We start from the raw sequence: 14,071 nt of genomic DNA, 5'->3' as shown, positions 1-14,071 counted from the left end.
TGATTGGTAAACTTGAGGGACTCCAAAGTCATTTTAAAAGCTTAAAAACATACTTTTAACATTCCAATCTCAAATTTCATGACTTTTCCTACTGGTAGGAGAAACGATTATACGGAAACTTATACGTTATATGCAAACAAAGTTGCAACTTGATAAAATGCTTCAAACGTCCTTCATGAAAAATGCTGCATTACTTCTTAGAGACCCCAGATATAAAACATGATTGCAGTGAATTTTCTCATGCTAACATTCTCTGATTAAGGTATAGTCCTATGCTATCATGTAGTGCTGTCAAACGATTAAATTGTGATTAATCGCATCCAAAATAAAGGTTTTTTTTGTTTTTTTTCATAATATATGTGTGTTCTGTGTGTATTTATTATGTATATATTATATATATATAATATTTTGAAAATATTTACATGTCTATATTTATATTCATATAATTTATATTATAAATAAATACATTTAATATATACAAATAACTTTCTCTGAAATATATACATGCATGTGTGTGTATTTATATATACATAATAAATATACACAGTACACATACATATATTATGTAAACAAAAACTTATTTTGGATGTGATTAATCGCGATTAATCGTTTGACAGCACTACTATCATCGTTTTCACAAAAATATGAAGCAGCACAACTGTTTTCAACACTGTTAATAATCAGAAATGTTTCTTGAGCAGCATATTAGAGAATGATTTCTGAAGGATCATGTGACACTGAAGACTGGAGTAATGATGCTGAAAATTCAGCTTTGATCACAGCAATAAATTACATTTTAACATATATTCACATAGAAAACAGCTATTTTAAAGGGATAGTTAGCCCAAAAATGAAAATTCTGTCATCATTTACTCACCCTCAAGTAGTTCCAAACCTGTATGAATGTCTGAACACAAAGGAAGATATTCTGAAGAATGTGGGAAACGGAGCAGTTCTGGGGCACCATTGACTTCCATAGTATTTTCTTTTCCTACTATGCAATTCAATGGTGCTCCAAAACAGCCTGGTTACAAACTTTCTTCAAAATATCTTCCTTTGTGTTCGGCAGAACAAAGAAACTCATACAGGTTTGGAACTACTTGAGGGTGAGTAAATGATGACAGAATTTTAACTTTGGGTGAACTATCACTTTAAACTGTATTTCAGAATTTTACTGTATTTTTTGATCAAATAAATGCAAGCAAAAGAGACTTAAAAACTTTTTTTTTTTTTTTTAAATCTTACCGACCCCAAACGTTTGATTTCCAAGCATATATGATATCACAAAAGCACATGCACACATGCTTTCAAGAGACTGATGTGTTAGATGCAGCGTTTTACCTAGTTAACTATCAGACGCAAATAAAAACGTAAATCTATCACGTCTCTAATGCGACGTGCTGGAGAGAGGTGCGGATGTAGAGAGCGGGTGATGTATGAACGCGCTGGATGAGAGGTGAAAAGCGTGGCGGGGGGGGTTCGGATCCCTGCATCCTGAGAGCCCAGGGCAAAAGTGGGATAAATGTTGATTAGTGTTGATTTTGTCCAAGGAACACCCGGCAACTGACAGTGGGACTAAACTGCAGCGAAAGGCAGCCATTAATCTTGCTCTAGTTTAAGTAGTGTATATTAATTTGTGTCATTTCCAGTACGTGGAGAGAGGCCTCTAGTCTCCGTCTCTCTGTGAGCCGGTGACGGCGAGGGGGGGAGGAAACCAGATTCCCAACCGCGCATTAAAGACAGACGACTCCTCCGGGGTTGGTATGGCAACGGCGCTCACGAGAAGCACTTCACGTTCACTTTAATGCGCATTACAAATTTTCAGATTTGATTAAAGCCGTAACATATCAAGAAAGCTGGCAGTAACGGAGGGCCGAGCGTGTCTCCACCTACCAGCTTTAGGACGAGCGACACAAAGAAAACGGCCAGATAAAATCGCCACAGTGTCTCTGCCTAATGCACTGAGCGCCATCTCGTCTAATGCGCCGCTCATTCATATCTCTGTGAGCAGAGCCCATTCGAGCACAAGATACAATCTATTGACAAAAGAACAGATTCTGAGGCAGTTTATGAGGCGCATTCAGTTTGTGAGGTTTTATTACCCTGGTGAATCTGCCATTTTATAATGGTTTTGTCTCTGTAAGGCACAAAATCACTAGGGCTGGCCAATATCTCAAATATTAGGAATCATGCCTGTAACCGCTAATCAATAAAATTGACAGTAATAGACTATGAATTTGCTATTTAGAGGGCCTTTTTAAGATTAGTTTGAAATAAAATGAAAGGAGTCTCTTCTGCTCACCAAGGCGGCTGTATTTATTTGATCAAAAATACAATAAAAATGTGAACTATTATTACATTTTACAATAACTGCTTACTATGTGAATATATTTTCAAATGTAATTTATTCCTGTGATGTAAAGCTGAATTTTCAGCATCATTACCCCAGTCTTCAGTGTCTCGTGATCCTTCAGAAATAATTCTAATATGCTGATTTGCTTCTCAAGAAACATTTCTGATTATTATCAATGTTGAAAACAGTTGTGCTGCACAATATTTTATTTTTCAGAATTATTTGATGGATAGAAAGTTCAACAGAACCGTGTTTATTTGAAATTTAAATCTTTTGTAATATTATAAAGCTTCACTGTCTCTTTTAATCAATTTACATCAAAAATTTGAATTTTGATCAGTTCTTTTTTTTAATAAACATTCATTTCTTTTAAAAAAGTGGATTTTTTAAAATGTTTTTGGGAATTTAATGTTTTAATGATTTTGGTTTCCTTTGTACTTCAAACAATGCTTTCAGCTATTTTAAAGATGCAGAGATTTCAAATAGAACCAAATGTCATGAAAATAATTATTAATAAATAAGTATTCTACTCAAAAATACTCTCTGAACCAGATCTCAACTTCCATACTTATCAAGGATTTTGCATGTGATTCAATTACGCAAACACTTGCAAGGCAATTTTTTACTTTTTTATAACGCATGTATTTCCTAAAGACATAATTTGACAAATTTTGCAACTTATACCTATGAGAATGTTAAAAGATGTTTTAATAGGGTCTCATTTTAACGTCAGTAGTGAAACAGCATCAGAGTTGGTAAGTCTGATTCATTTCCATGAATCAGTTCTCTTCCTTTAAGTTAATTACATATTGAATATTGTCAAGGCAAAAAAAAACAATAAATAAATCAAGGTATAATTTCTCTAATGCCTGTATAGGCAGACAGACAGATGTATAAACACTCCAACGTCATCTTCCACAAGCAGCTCAATCAACGGCACCCCAAACTCGCCGTCGTGCTTAATTACCAAATAGCATCACAGTTAAATTCCAGCTATTAAGCTTCTTAATATGATTAACACATCTCAATTAGGCCACTGACAATTTGCATAATTCATAAGGTAATGTGATTGTGCTCCAGTGTATACTCAGAGAAAACGATGACAGATCTCTCCGTAACTGCTGTTGCGTGCTCTCCTAATCTCATTTCTGCAAAAGCCTGCCGGAGCCGTTCCAAAAAGCACCACGCCGGCCGTGCGCTGCCAGTCAGCACGTGTGCACGCGCCTCTATTATGTGCTGGATTAGGCTTTAGCATTTCCGCTTGAAGGATGATGAGCCGGTCCAACAGATGTGATTCTCATATCCTGCTCGTTGGCGCTTCGCAGAGATGCTGCATCAGCATGTTTAAAAAAAAAAAACACACACAGAGAATGAAACACAAAGCAGCACGTATTAGCACTGAGACCAGACCGGCCATGTGTCAGTGACGGCCCTGCACAGAGAGTATCGACGGCACGCAAAGCAAATGATTTCAGGCAGCTGTGCTGGAGAATATGAACTGCTTTGTTTGTTTTCACCTGATCGGACACCTGAGGGAAGCACCAATCTGCTGAATGCCACACACTTGTCGAGGCCTACGGGTCAGATCTGGAAAAGCAATGCTAAATGCCAATAATAAATTGCAACTAAACATTGTGCATGCAAAATAAACTCGTAATAGGAAGCAGAAAACAACTGCATATCTTTTCTTGTTGATTTCAAAACATGTGCATGCAATCAAACATAAAAAAAAAAAAAAAAGTGTTTAAAGTTAAATCCAACTTTTTATCTTGGTCTTTTTTTCCTCGCAATCGCAAGTTTATATCTTACAGTTTAGCCTATACTTTGCAATTTTCAGAATAAGATTCCTAATTATGAGATATAAACTTGTTATTGTGAGGGGGAAAAAAATCCGAATTGTGAGATAAAAAGCTGCAATTGCATTATTTTTTTTTATTTAGTGGCAGAAACAAAAAAAAAAAGAAAAAGAATTGCAAGATGTGAACTCATAATTCAGAGGAAAAAAGTCAAAATTCCAAGGTATAAACTCACTATTCTGAAAAGTAATAAAAAGTTGCAATTACCTACAGTATTTTTTATTTTATGGAAGAAATGTAAATAAATTTATGGAAAAATTTAAAATTAATGGAGTCAAGAAAAAAGTACAAAGCTGCAATTACTTTTTATTTAGTGGCAGAAATGGGCTTCCACAGTATACTGTGTGTGTGTGTATATATATATATATATAGTGCGTGAAAAAGTGGCCATTCATTAAAACATTTTAAAGCAGTAGTGATCTGCATTCTTCTCACTCAAACTCATTATGTTACATGTGGTGTCTAGTCATCTTCTTGGAAATAAATTTAGCATTTTTAATTAATTCAATTTAAACTTTTGGCATTCTGATCAAATTATGAATAACAAAATGTTAGAATCATGGATGATTTAATATTAAAAGGAATTTGAAAAAAAGCATTGCATTTTTGGACGCAGTGTTGCACGTTGCAATTTGGCGACTGTAGCAGGTAATATTCAATACAAACAGAAAATGTTCATACTGTGCACAGTGTACTGTAGCAATAGTACAAATAATAAGTTAGTACGCTTTACTGAATATAGCCTATTTGCATATTTTAAGATACTTGAAAACAATTCTATTTATAAAGCAGCTTAATGCACAGAATTCCACCAAAATTGGGTGTTTTTAATATCACCGTAACAGACGCCCTCTTGAATCCATTTTGTGACATCAAGCATGTCATTGTTAACGCCACACACTCTTAAATCGTCTGTCTACTGGTTTGAAACCGAGCTGCCGTAGATGATTTATTCCGTCTGTAATGAGCTATAGAAGTGTATACTGTGTGCACTGGTGTGTTCAGCCTAAGAAGCCGTAAGGAGTCGAGCTTCCCACAGGACCCAGAGAACTGAACGCGCTCGCAGTAATCATATCTCTGGCTCGTTTCAACACTGTCAAATATTCCCGCCCTGCCCTCTGCTCACCTCATTCTCACCCATCAAAAAAATAACATTACATCACCCGAACCCCCAGGCGCTAAACCTTACACCGTTTAAACACATGCCACAAGAAAACCAGCCTTTTGTTGAGGTTTGCACAGAGAGAAAACACTGCAAGTCAAGATTTGTGAGGTTTGACAGACGTTTAGAAGATTGAGATTTATAATCATCATCATCATATGCTTACAGATGGTTGCAATAAAAAAAACATTGCACAGTGTTAAAACCAATAACTAAATGAGCTCTTCATTTTTATATTTCAGTTTTCACAAAGCCAGTAAAAAGCTTTGCAAAGACAAAATAAAAGAGAGCTCGTTTACTATAGAAATTTTAAAACTACAACATTGTATCAAAACTAATAACTAAATGAGCTTCTCATTTACCACTTCAAAAAAGAAAAGCTCATTTATTATAGAACTTTTAAAACTAAAAATAATGTAGAAAAAAAAACATCATACAGTGTTAAAACCAATAACTAAATGAGCGCTTCAATTTGTTATTTTAAAAGCATTTTTACTGATTAGAATGATAATAAAATATTAAATAATATTAAATCTAATCTAATATTAAATAACATTATCTAGCTATTAGCTCTTAAGAAATGAATGCATTGCTTTATAAACATATGAATAAAAAATACAAATCTAATTTATATTTAATTATATATTATAAATAAATTATATATTATTATTATTATTATATAATAAATTATATATTATTATATTTTAAAATAAAATAAAATAAATACCTAACCAGGGTGTCTAAAGTTAATGACTATTTGTACTGTATGCAATATAAAATATCAGTTTGAGACACTTAAAAGCACTCAAAATCTAAATTACCAATACAGTTTTTTTTTGGTTTGACTTGTTTACGATAAAGAAAACTATTTTCTACAGTCAACGTGAAAAGCATTGCACTCATAAAAACTAATCTGAAAAAAATGTGTTTGCAAAGAAAAGAAAAATCCATTCAGAATGGAATAAACAAAAAACAACAACAACAAACAAGCCACCGAGTGCATAAACAGCTTCCATTAGGGCTTCATTTGGAGCTTTCTGAAGTTAACGACTATTTGAATGCGAAGTAAAATCTCTGACAGGCGCTCAAACCCTCGTACTCCTCAACGGCAGAGCAACGCTACTGTGTCTTTGTCAACGCTGGAGGTTCAAGGTGGTGTCACAGAACAAACTCTGACATTCAGCAATTAGATGCCTTGACATCGTTCTGAAGTTCCAAGAGATCCAGGAATTCCGCTTCCATAGAGACGAGTCTCCATGTGTCAGAAACACTGAGACGAAACCAAAGAGGGGAAAGAAAAAAAAAAGAGAGACGTATTTGCACGGCTCCTTTCAAGTGCTGGCTGGGTTATTTCGCCGTGAAGAATAATGAAACGAGAGTTTGCGTGTATCGGGTCCGTGTGAGCCAACTGATCTGGCTGGAATTGTTTGAGAGTGTATTTTTGGAAAGCCATTTGGTGCCAGATCCTTTCCAACACGATTCTGTGCTGCACGCTTCAAAGATCACAGACGCTCAGACAAGACACTGCCATTGTTTCATGAGCGTGTAAACAAGTGCATTGCTCTGTTTCTGTTCAGAACATGATTTGAAACTCATCACTAATTACACATAAAAATGCATTTTTAAAAGTGCATGCATGTGGTGCAACTAAAAAACTAAATGCTAAAAATGCAACTAAAGCCATTAGATCTGTACGCAAGATGTAAAAAAGCAAAAATGGCACAATTGTATTTTTGTACTCTTTTGCTGTTTGATGGGGAAAAAAAATAGCTTTAACAATAGCGCAGCCATAAGAGATCATGCATTACAGCGATTTTACCATGGTAGAGTCAAGATAATGCACGACCTTACTGCTTTTATAAAGATTATAAAACGCAATGTTAAATATTAGTAATCCTCATATAAATGCATAAAAATTAGCATCTGCATTAATATAAAATGTATGGTTTGTGTTCATCATTTAACGGTGATTCTGAACAATGTGTCTGAACTACACAATACATACCATACAAATATGACAGTGTGAACATGCACAAAGACTATAAAATCCACCTATAAGCGAACACACACACTCACAGAATCTTCGCACAGACACATTCCTCAGACAAGAAAGAAAATATGAGTGGAATGAAAGCGAGCAGAGAAGAGCGCCATGAAAATATGGCGGCGTCTCAGACGTTTGGACTAAAATAAAGTGTTCCTTCCTCCTTCTGCACGCAGAAGAACACTCGGGCTGTTTAGATTTCCCTCTGCGTCCGCCGTTCCCTTATATCCCAGTAAAAACACAGCAGGGTCAAAAGGTCAGGTCGTGACCCAGGGCCGCGTCCTCCCCTGCAGGTGTCAATTGGCACACTGGGAGGAACTGTAAAAACACACTATAGACTCACTGACAGGACTGGATGTGATCTTGAGCTTTAAGAAAATGGCATTTCCAACTGGGGAACTATATGAGATACTTTCTACTTTACCAAACCCAGTCAGATCTTTTGTCACTTTCAATGTTATATTTTTGCGTTAATAGTGTTACAAACAAACTTTGGAATTTTTTAAATGCAAACAGCTGGATAAATTATTTATCGTGTTTAAAACGTTACTTATTTACACTTTTGTGTGGCGTGGAGAAACTAAGAATATCTTTAAATCACATGACGACATATTTATAATCTTTAACTTTTTTAATTTGTTTGATAAAACAAACAAATGTATACATTATTCCCACCTAATTCAGCAAATCTCATTTGAACATGCGTTTTAAAATTATGCATTGTACATTGAAATGAAAATATAAAGTTTAATTGTTTTTAACGGAAATAAAGACAAAATGCAAAATAAAAGAAATGAGATTCATTTGGGGAGTAAATAACGCTTAAGAGTAACTGAGCTGACATTATCAACTACTATAATTACTATCATAGAATAGAACAAAGAGTATGCAATTGCTAAAAAGTTTTAAAAGAAGCAGACTAATATAAAAATGTACGCTTTCATTTTACAAAGCATTTGCAAACATGCACAAAAGTCAAATTTAAGGCAATTATATTTCATTACAATTTTAGTAAAAGTTGATCTGTAAGTTCTGCAGAAAGATTTCTTTTCAGCAGTAGCTCTCAGCAAACTAGCTTTAGCTTACAGTCCTCCACTGTGCTAAACATACACTGATCCAAACATCACTCCTGTGCACTTTTGCCAAAGAACCAACATCTCCACGGATGTCAAACAGAATAAACACTTTTCATGAGCTATTTTGATTCCCGCATGATTTCAAAACAAATAAAGTTAACAACCGTACAACTCAGAACGTCTGCGGATTTGCCTCTCAAAACACCGTATGACTGAAGAACACAGTGAAATGACAGCATACATTCGAAATCCAAAACACTTTTAGACACGACCAACGCAGAAGTGTTTGAATCCATCTACAATTCCTAAAAAGAGGTTTCCTGAATATGACAAACATCCATGGATGTGTTGAAGGCCGCAGAAGTGGGGCGGAAACTTTCTTGCAAACAAACCTCAATGTTCTTAAAACTCACGCCGTGTCATTTCGAGCCGTCTCCCAGAGCTCACGGTCCCGTCATATTTTTGCAGAAAAAGGGCAAAGAGGAGCAGAGCAGTCTGGGATACGTCCACGTCGCTCCGCGCTCGAACTCTGCGTGAACTCGCAAAAGAAAAACAAACTGAAAAAGAAACGGCGGGGAGTAAAACTCCACGCATAACTGTGTCACTCCCCTCTCGGACGCATAGCAGGCCGCAGAAACCCCCCGCTCTGCTCGCGCCTCCAACTCAATGAAAACATCATCGCCAACCATCACGGCGGTGGAGACAGAGACAGAATAAACAGAGATGAGAACCACCCACGGCCTCACAGCTGGAACAGAGCAGTCAAAGAGATAATGATAAAGAAATCTGCTTTATCCTTCATCTAGTCCTTTTTATTTCATGCACTAATGACTGTGAAACACACTGGAACCGTTTCCACATCAAACCGCAGAGCGATAGCGTCTCAGTATCTCACCAGCACAAATCCATCGTAGTTCCAACTCTCTCGGCTCGAGAGAAAAACACACGAGTGGCTCTGAGCAGCTCTGCTCTCCACACACCAGACCACAGACGTCACATTCAACCCTCTTCTCGGCATCTACGACGTTTTGAATCATTGCAATTGCTCAAAGAAATGAAACGAGATTTCCCTCCAAAAATGCACAAACACAATCTTCATTCATCGCTTTAGAAATAAACATTTCAACTTAGCAACTTAGGGCAGTTTGTAATTGAATCCTGCTCTTTGCTAACCAGAACGTAGCTGCGTTCTTGCACGAAAAACAAGCCCGGTACAGTGCAAGAGCAGTAAAGATGATTTACCAGTCAGAGGTCAAAGAAGCTGAACTTCTACAGACGTTTCTCTTCATTTCCTCACTACAAACCCACATTTACCCACTGAAATCCATGCTCTAAAACATCCAATGCACAATGCAGAAAAACAGCATGCCACTAGAGCACAACACTGTGTTTCCAATTAGGTTTTTTATGAGAGGATTTACTTGACTAGATATGTCACGACATGTGCAAACCATTAAAAGACAACAATTTGCTTTCACAGCTTTGACCAGACGCTGAAAAACAAATGCACTTGATCTCCAACAAATATCCAGTGTTTTTTCAAAATTATTAATCTCACATGTGCTACTCGAACATGGTGTATTTTTTTTTAAAGCACAGCATAACTTGCCTGTTTTTTCTTTGATTTCACACAGGACGTTGAAGAGCGCTGGCTTCATTCTGTGGCAGTTGAGAGCATGTTTTCTGAAACACAACACAAGGCCGCGGTGAGCGTCTGAGCAGACGAATATTTCACCCCGCTAGCAAAGACTTATTCATCTGCCTGTTGCCTGAATGTACAGTGATCGTGGTGAAATGGAAAGCACATACTGACCTGAGTACACTCATGCTAGTCTCTGTTTATCATATTTTGCATGCATACTGTATGTAGAACATTAACAAAATTCCATTATTATAATGGATAATTCATATTTTTGTATCATTGCACGTACTGTAACTCTAAAACACTTAAACACTTATTTTTCAAAATTAATCTTTTTTAAAAATTCATGTTTTTTATTGAATACATCCATATGCAAAAAAGATTAATGTATTCAAACATTTAGCAATAGTAATAGTTGTGGGCTGAGTGATTACATTACATTATAAAAAAAATTAAAATCATGACATTGCACACTGCAGATAGTTCTAAAATATACAGGGGGGAAAAGCACCATAAAATTATAAAATATAGTTGAGCTCACTGAATTAAAAACCTTCATTCTGAGCAATATTTATCCTAAAGGGACACGGTCAGACGTGTGATACGAGTCTCAGTGCTGTCTGTCAAATTCTATCGTGGCATCTGTTCATTTCTATTGACAAAAAATGAGCACTGCATGTCAGAAAAATACACTGATGTCTGTCACTACACACTACATGTGTTTGGACACACTGACAACAACGATTGTGTTATCAGTCCATGTCTGGATGCCTGCTTAGTCAATAACGCCTGATCTGCACGTAAATATTTGTTAATTGCCAATTATTATAAAGATGCCAAACAACTAAACTATATCGCCTTAACTATATTTTTTCTGCTAAAATCCCTGTTACTTACTGCAGTTATTGTTACTACAAAAGCCACTTGATAAGTGTAAAGTGAATTAGATGCCAATTGACATAAAAAAAAAAAAAAACACTAAATAACAGTAGATTCTAAAAGCTTTTGAAGCAGATCTTCTAAATTTATCAAGAGTTTACAGTTTTAACAATAGCTGTAGTGGTGTGTGTTATTTATCACAATTTATACATTTTTAGAGATGTTGAAAATCAAATCAGCTTAACTGAATATTTTTGGAAGTCTATCTTTAATTAGCTTATATGTTACAGCATTGATCAATTAAAACAAAAATATATTACTTTAAAAATATGTGTAAATATACAACACATTATTTACTAATATATTTAAATGTACAAACGTTTCATTGTTCTACACATTATTTTACATTTCTATATTTAAGCTATTAATATATTTTATATTTTTAATAATGTATCATATAAGTGTAGTGCACAGTATAAAATGTGTAAATGCTGTATTATTATATTTTTATATATTTTCTGTGCCGAGTTTATTTTTAAAAATTTATTTAATGACTATTGCTTGGTAAAAGTGTATCTTATTTTCTACTCTAATCAAGTGTCAATGGCGTCTTGAAGATGAAAGTAAGCATGAATGTTCCAGATCTTCGGATGAGATGAGTGACAGCTCACCTGGCCTGCGCCTCGTCCAGACTCTGGTCAGTGATGGTCATGATCTGTTGTAAAATGTCTCCAATGTCCTGCTTCCTTCCGTCTCCGTCGTTGGCTCCGGTGTTGTCCGGTATGTGCTGAGACAGGCCCGGGTGTCCGCTCATCCCCACGGCCGCATGAGCGTGCATCAGGCGCGGCTGCTCGTCCATGTCGGCCCGCTCCGGTCCTCCGGTCCTCTGTCCAGCTGCGGCGGAGATTCCTCTGGCAGTCTCTCTGTAAGCACAGTCCTCCTGAGCTCGCTCACTCACTCACAGCTCGAGCCACTATCAGCCCTTTAACCACTAAACTCACCGGGGTGTGTGTGTGTGTATGTGTGGCGTGTGGTGTGTGTTATTAATCAGGTCCCGCGTGAACGCAGCGCTTCATACACTCGCGCGTTATTTCACTGTTTCATCCCGCTGCTTTTGTTACATTGTAGCGCTCTCGAAGCTCAGAGACTCTGCGATGCTTTTGCCCCGCCCACTGGTCCTGATTGGACGCCGCGACCGAATAGCTCCGCCTCTGCATGTCTCTCAGTGCACGTCAATCATTGCGCAGGGGAGATTCTTGCTCTTCATGTTTGTCCGCTGCACATGTGTTTTTTGTTAATATCTCTGATATCTCACATGTATTTAGAGAGAATGTCACGGGTTTCTGTGATAACAAACGTTTGGGGGTGTGATATCCTAATATTAATATCATTTAATAATCAAATATTCCATTAACATATTCATTTATATCATAATATATTAACGTCACAATTATTTGTATATTGTGTGTGTGTGTGTGTGTAATAAATACGCATAAAGCATTAGTATGAGCATAAAAACCTAAATGAAAATTCATTTATTTTCTATAAATAATTCATACTGTTTGTTACAATTCAAAACTATATCAATACAATAATGTAAAATATTATAATAAAAATATATGAATTATATTTTAAAATACCCGTGATTTATTTATTTATTTATTTATTCATTCATTATGATAATATAATTGAGTAACCACAATACACAATACACAATAAAGCGCTATATAAATGCCTCATTCATTCACAATATAATACTCTATTAGCATATTAATCTATAAAAATCTATTAAAATATAATAATGTTACAATTATTTGTAATATGTTTTTGTGTAATAAGCAGTAACATTATCATAAAAACCTAAATAAATTAATTTATTTTCACATTTATTTATATTAAATATGAATTATATTTACAAATAAATTCTAATTTTGTAATCACAGTATAATATTCTGTTCAATTAATAATTCATTTGTAATACGCTTTTGTGTAACAAGCAGTAGTATGATCGTAAAAACCTAATGAAAAATCATTTGTTTATTTATTTAATCTAAACAAACAATAATGTAAAACATTATAATAAGAAATATATGAACTCTATAGAAAAGCAATACATATCAGTTTTTTATTATTATTGTAATTTATTCATTCATTTGTGGTGGGAACTCATTAGACACTTTAAAACGAGGGACACTGAAGGCGGTGGGATGTATTGATGTTTTGAACACGAGCTAAATCATTGAGTCTGACGTTCAGGGTCTGTCTCACTTTCGCCTTTGACCAGTGATAGACCTCCATTTTCTCTCCACGACTCCATCTCATTTTCCAGCCCGCTGCCAAGGAATAGATATATTTCACAGAGGTGTAAAACTCCCAATCAAAACAATCGACCTTGTCCTTCATCCATTTCAGTTATTACCCGGTTAATGTGCTTAATTCAGGATTAACGATCGAATGATTCTATCCTTCGCTTCAATCCCAATGAATAATGTTGAATCTTTACATTTTTCACACTGATTTCGTCTTTTAATTAAGCAGTAGCAAAGTGTTCCTGGAATGCAAGGCTAAAATGATTTTATGCATTTTATTTAAGCATCTTGTTTGAGCACAGTGCATCGATCTGTTTTAATGCTCAGTGCAGCGCTGGGTTTTGTCAGGTATGTTCAAGCAGCATGCTTCACTGTGTTCGCTTGGGTTTTTCTAATGTAAGCCGGTGACCCATGGTGCGCAGCCAAGCAGCAGGGCCTCAGTGTGTGTGACCAGGCTGAAAAGTGCCTTCCAGGTCTGAAGCATCCACTCTAGTGCTCCTGCCACTGGGAAAGAGGGGGAGGTTACACACACACACACACACACACACACACTTGATCCAGTGTGTATGATTGAGAGATGCCTGCTTAACTCAACCGAGAACATCCAGCAAATCCTGGAGCGAAAATAAATGCAAGACACTTCAGGCTAGTTTCCCTGTTCCAAATTGAGCAGTGAGCCTCTGGCTACGAGACGGATTTCTTGGAATGTATTCGGAATGACTTTGCAGACAGTCCCCTGGTTGTTCTCTG

General features: G+C 36.0%; 1 protein-coding gene across 2 annotated transcripts in view; it reads right to left on the bottom strand.

Annotated features, from left to right (window-relative positions):
- The window catches only part of pbx1b (pre-B-cell leukemia homeobox 1b), an 85,789-nt gene extending 73,636 nt beyond the window's left edge, over positions 1 to 12,153 (bottom strand). The window contains exons 1-2 of one of the 2 annotated variants that reach the window (XM_058779114.1): positions 11,684 to 12,153; positions 10,101 to 10,174 (exon numbers count right to left, since the gene is read on the bottom strand). In XM_058779114.1, coding sequence (XP_058635097.1) covers positions 10,101 to 10,174; positions 11,684 to 11,871 — 262 coding nt within the window. In that variant the 5' untranslated portion in view covers positions 11,872 to 12,153. The remainder of the gene's footprint in view (positions 1 to 10,100; positions 10,175 to 11,683) is intronic. The other variant, XM_058779117.1, reaches the window with a different exon arrangement.
- Between the last annotated feature and the right edge of the window lie 1,918 nt (positions 12,154 to 14,071).

Source organism: Onychostoma macrolepis, chromosome 06 (genome assembly GCF_012432095.1).
Source record: "Onychostoma macrolepis isolate SWU-2019 chromosome 06, ASM1243209v1, whole genome shotgun sequence".
Lineage (NCBI taxonomy): Eukaryota > Metazoa > Chordata > Actinopteri > Cypriniformes > Cyprinidae > Onychostoma > Onychostoma macrolepis.
The sequence above is the reverse complement of the archived record's forward strand: the minus strand, read 5'-3'. Positions and strand labels throughout refer to the sequence as shown.